The following is a 4,326-nucleotide window of genomic DNA, read 5'->3' on the forward strand; positions in this document are numbered from 1 at the left end:
GAGTGCCTTAAAAATAGTTATATTCCTCCTGGAATCTTCTACTACATTCAGAATGTCTTGTTTAACAATATTCCAACAGTGTTTAAAGAAATCCACATTAAAAATATCAGGACCCGGTGCTTTACCATTCTGCATTTCCTTGAGGACTTCACTGTTTTCCTCTTCAGTTGCTGGCCTATTGAGGTTGAAATTATCCTCTCTGGACACTAGTCTTGGTATATGTCTTGTTAGATCCTTAATGAAAGGCTCTCTGTTTGAAATGGTTTCCTTTGCAATCCCACGAAAGTGTTGAACTAATATAGCTTCTATTTCTTCATGGGTGCTGAGTAGTTGCCCTTCCTCATCCTTAATCGAGGAGATTCTATTATGAGCTTGGTTTTCCAAGGTTGACCTGTGGAAAAATCTGGTGTTTCGTTCCCCTTCCTTTAACCATTGCACTCTAGATTTTTGTCTCCAAAATATTTCTTCTTGTTTGCATAAGTTCTCCCATTCATGCTGAAGTTTGGTGGCTCTGTCATTGCTGACTTTATCAAAGCCAACCTTGATAAGGGATTGGTTGAGTATCTGTAGTTTGTTTTCAACAACTTTTTTTCCTTCAAAAATATTGCCAAATTCTTTCTTGTTCCACTCTTTTAGCCTGAGCTTGATATGTTTTAGTCTTTTGTGAAGAAGGAACATGCTTGTACCCTGAATATGTAGATCTTCAGACCACCAACTTGAAATGTTGTTGATAAAATCTGGATGGGTGAGCCAGATATTCTCAAATCTAAAAGGTCTATTCCTGGGAGTACCAATGCCCCTGATCTCTAGTTGAATTGGCCAGTGATCAGATCCTCCAAAGGGTAGAATCCTTGCTTCCATTCCATTATCATTGAGTATAAGGTCCTCTGATATGATAAATCTGTCTAGCTTTGAGGCCACCAAAGACCCTCCTCTTCTTCTATTGTTCTAAGTAAAGAGACCATTACTTGAATCAATGTCAACCAATTTCATAGTGTCCATAAAAGATTGAAAAGCTAAGGCATCTTTGGTTAGAGCTTTGGTGCCCTCTTTTTTCTCCGATAGAGATTTGATTATGTTGAAGTCCCCACCCATAATCCATGGAATCCCAACATATCTCTCTCTGAGATCCATAAGAGAATCTAGAAATCTCAATTTGTCGCCCATTCTCTGAGGGCCATAAACATTCGTTATCAGATAGATCTCCCTGTCCCCCACAGGTTGAATGACCACTGATAAATAATTTCTGGAAGCCTCAGCATCTATTATACTAATATTTAGGGGATTCCAAAGAGTAAGAATGCCACTTGCTGTATTTTTTGCCTTGACTTCTAGAAACTCAAAATGACTGAGCCATTTACTATCAAGTTCTTTATTTTTCTGAATAGAACATTTAGTTTACTAGATAAATATAATATCCGAAGCTTCACGTTTCATTCTGTTACTAAGTAATCTTTGATTCCTTTTACTACCTAGACCCTTGATGTTCCAAGAAGTAAACTTCATCATTAAAGATTAGTGAAAGAGTAACTGGTTAGGTCTTTCATCTTACCCGAATCTATCATTAGCTTTCCACACTCCATCAGCAGTTCATTCTGCTTTTTTCTGCCTCTTTTCTTTCCTGGGCCTCGAGGTGCTAATCCTGGTGTGTTTTTTTGTAGATTTCACACCTTCTTTGCCATGGTTTGCTGTGTTACCTTGCCTTTCCACCCCACTAGCCTGGGTTTTCCATAAGTACAGCTGTTGTACTCTAGAGAACTATTCTTGAGGTAACAAATCTAACCCTCCCATGGTTCCCTGTTTCAAGAACCCTTCCAAATCTAGGTGCTCTCTATCTAGAATCTCCTGTAGTTCATGATCCTCCATTTCCATCTCGCTCTGGGTCATTTCCTAGTCCATATCTAGTTCTACATCGCTCATCATAGCCTCTTTCTGTATGTTATTGTTCTTTGGTTGGTCTTTGTCCTCCTCTGTCTCCTTGTCCTCTGGACTTTCCTCTATTCCCTGATCTACTTTTATCATCTCTTCTTCTTCCTCGAGAACTTGGAACCTATTCTGTGTAACTTGAGGCCCTTCTGCTTGATGTTGCTTAAGTCCCCTTTTGCCGCCTTTTCCTCTGTGGCTCACTTTTTGAAAGCTTTCCGTATCTTTCATTGTGGAAGTTCTGCTCTTATTCTCGATTTTACTGAGAGGGCAATCTCTGAACAGATGTCCATGCTCATGACATCTAAAAGGAATATGTTCATAATCTATTGTTTGCACCCATTTTTCATCATAAACTTTCAAGATCAACTCATTCGGTCGAGCTTCAGAGAGATCCATTTCCACACAGATTCGTGTAAAGGAAGTATATTTTCCTCTTCTAGTGGTTTCAGAAGCCTTGACAAAACGTCCTAATTTATTACCTATGGCTGTTAACGATTCAGTTTGCCAATAATCAAGAGGAAGGGAGTAAAGTCTTACCCAAACCGGAACTGATGTGAAAGTCTCCCGCTCTGGTACAAAGTTCATCATCCACGGCTTCATATAGAGGCCAGCAACGGCATAGAAGTAGGGCCCTCCTTCAAACACTCTGTCTTTATCTTCAATATTAGTGAAGACCACTGTAAAGAATCCTTTTGACCCTAGATCTAGGTCAATGCTCCCTTTTGGTTTCCAATGGTATTTAATCCATGTCTGTAAAGCTTTTTCAGTGGGCCATACTACCATGAATTTACAAATGATAGCATAAGTTCGCATGTGGTCCCTATGTGCCTGCAGCGCAGGATCATTCAGGACTACCCTGGGTGTAACCTCAGATTTGGGCTTACAGGGTCCTTTTTGTGCCTTGGTTTTTGCTCCCTTTTCCTTGTCATTTTCTTCCTTTTCTTTTGTGCTTTTATTTTCACATTGTTTGACTCCCTCCTGCTCTTCTTCCCTGCTCTTTTTCCCCTCGTCATCAAGACTTCTGACTTCTTTCATCGGCTTCTTACCATGGCTGGTAACAACTTGCTTGTAGGAGGGAGTAGAGCTCCCTCCTCTACGCCCTACCATGGAAATCAACGCTTGCAAACTTTCAACCCTAGCTGTTTTCCGCGCTCCCCTCCCCTCAGCTGAAGGCCCGATTTTTTTTTTTTTCCCAGATTAATTACACTAATTAATCCAAATTATAATGGGCAGGTACAGATGCGACATGTTTTTGAGCTTCAGAGGACGGGATGCGAGAAAAGGTTTTGTGGATCATCTGTACCAGGCTCTCACAAGAGCAGGCTTCTTACGTGTCTTCCTCGACACCCACAATCTCAAGAGGGGGGGCGACATCGATGCCGCCTTAGAAACAAAAATTGAAGTTAGTCACATCTTGATTCCCGTCTTCTCTCCAAACTACGCACAATCTGTGTGGTGTCTTAGAGAAACCTCTCTTTTGGCACGTCAACTACTACTGCAGAGGCAAGGGATTGGGTCCGCCATAGCCATTCCTCTGTTTTATAACGTCACTCCTTCGCAGGTTCGGCGGCCGGAGCAACGTGGAGGCCCCTTTGCCACAGCATTCGAAAAGCATGAGAGCAGTGGGAGATACAGCGCCCAGGAAATCTGTGAATGGAAGGTTGCACTCTTCGAACTGTGTCGTCCCTGTGGTTGGTCACTTCAAGAAGATTTCAATGGGTGGGTACCTCACTCACTACATTCCCTCCTCTGCTCTCATTTATCTCTCTGTTTCGGCCTCTTCTCTTCTGTTTGAAATGTTGATAACTTCAAGTTATATGCCTCGCAGGTACGAAACAGCTCTGGTTGAGCACGTCGCTGAACTTTGTAGGACTGACCACAGCAGTTCGCCATCAATTTAATCCCGCCGTCTCGACCGTGGCCAATTTAATGTCGATAATAATAACTTAATTGAAAGCTCAATTGTAATTTATGATGTTCGAAAACCATTGTCCCACCATACATATATAATTATTTTTCCAATATAATTTTGTGGTTATTTCATTTTTTCAATCTCCTATCTCAATAATGGAAAAAGAGTAAAATTCGATGCTTCTACGACTTCTTATATGTAGATCGCTTTGTTATTTCACTAATTGCACCGGGTAAAGTGAGATGGAAAAGACGTAAGTGCCATGCTTCTATGGCATTTGGCAATGAGATCGCTTCGGCCCTTTCAGTAATTGCAATGTGTCTACGTTGATGGTTTTACAGCTTCTGGTTTTAGATTCAAATTAAATTTATATTTTTTTATTAAAACAAAGGTATATATAATTTTAGTTAATAAGTATAATATTATATTTATATTTATATATATATTTAAATTTTATTTTAAAATAATTATTTTTAGATAGATGTAAA

The 4,326-nt window shown here is 40.2% G+C and overlaps 1 protein-coding gene across 1 annotated transcript; it reads left to right on the forward strand.

Annotated features, from left to right (window-relative positions):
- The first annotated feature begins 3,151 nt into the window (after nt 1–3,151).
- On the forward strand, nt 3,152–3,827 carry LOC149191064 (toll/interleukin-1 receptor-like protein). Its single transcript, XM_089410652.1, has 2 exons — nt 3,152–3,645; nt 3,755–3,827. Exons 1-2 carry the CDS (start codon nt 3,152–3,154, stop codon nt 3,825–3,827), a joined length of 567 nt encoding a protein of 188 aa, XP_089266778.1.
- Nucleotides 3,828–4,326: the final 499 nt, after the last annotated feature.

This window comes from Pinus tabuliformis, chromosome 3_1, assembly GCF_031772625.1.
Source record: "Pinus tabuliformis cultivar Carrire ecotype Pingquan chromosome 3_1, CPIR1, whole genome shotgun sequence".
In the NCBI taxonomy this organism is placed as follows: Eukaryota; Viridiplantae; Streptophyta; class Pinopsida; order Pinales; family Pinaceae; genus Pinus; species Pinus tabuliformis.

Coding starts and splice junctions, on each gene's coding strand:
- LOC149191064 (XM_089410652.1), top strand. CDS start 3,152: ATGGGCAGGTACAGATGCGACATGTTTTTGAGCTTCAGAGGACGGGAT. Junction 3,646..3,754: donor CTTCAAGAAGATTTCAATGG/GTGGGTACCTCA, acceptor TATGCCTCGCAG/GTACGAAACAGCTCTGGTTG.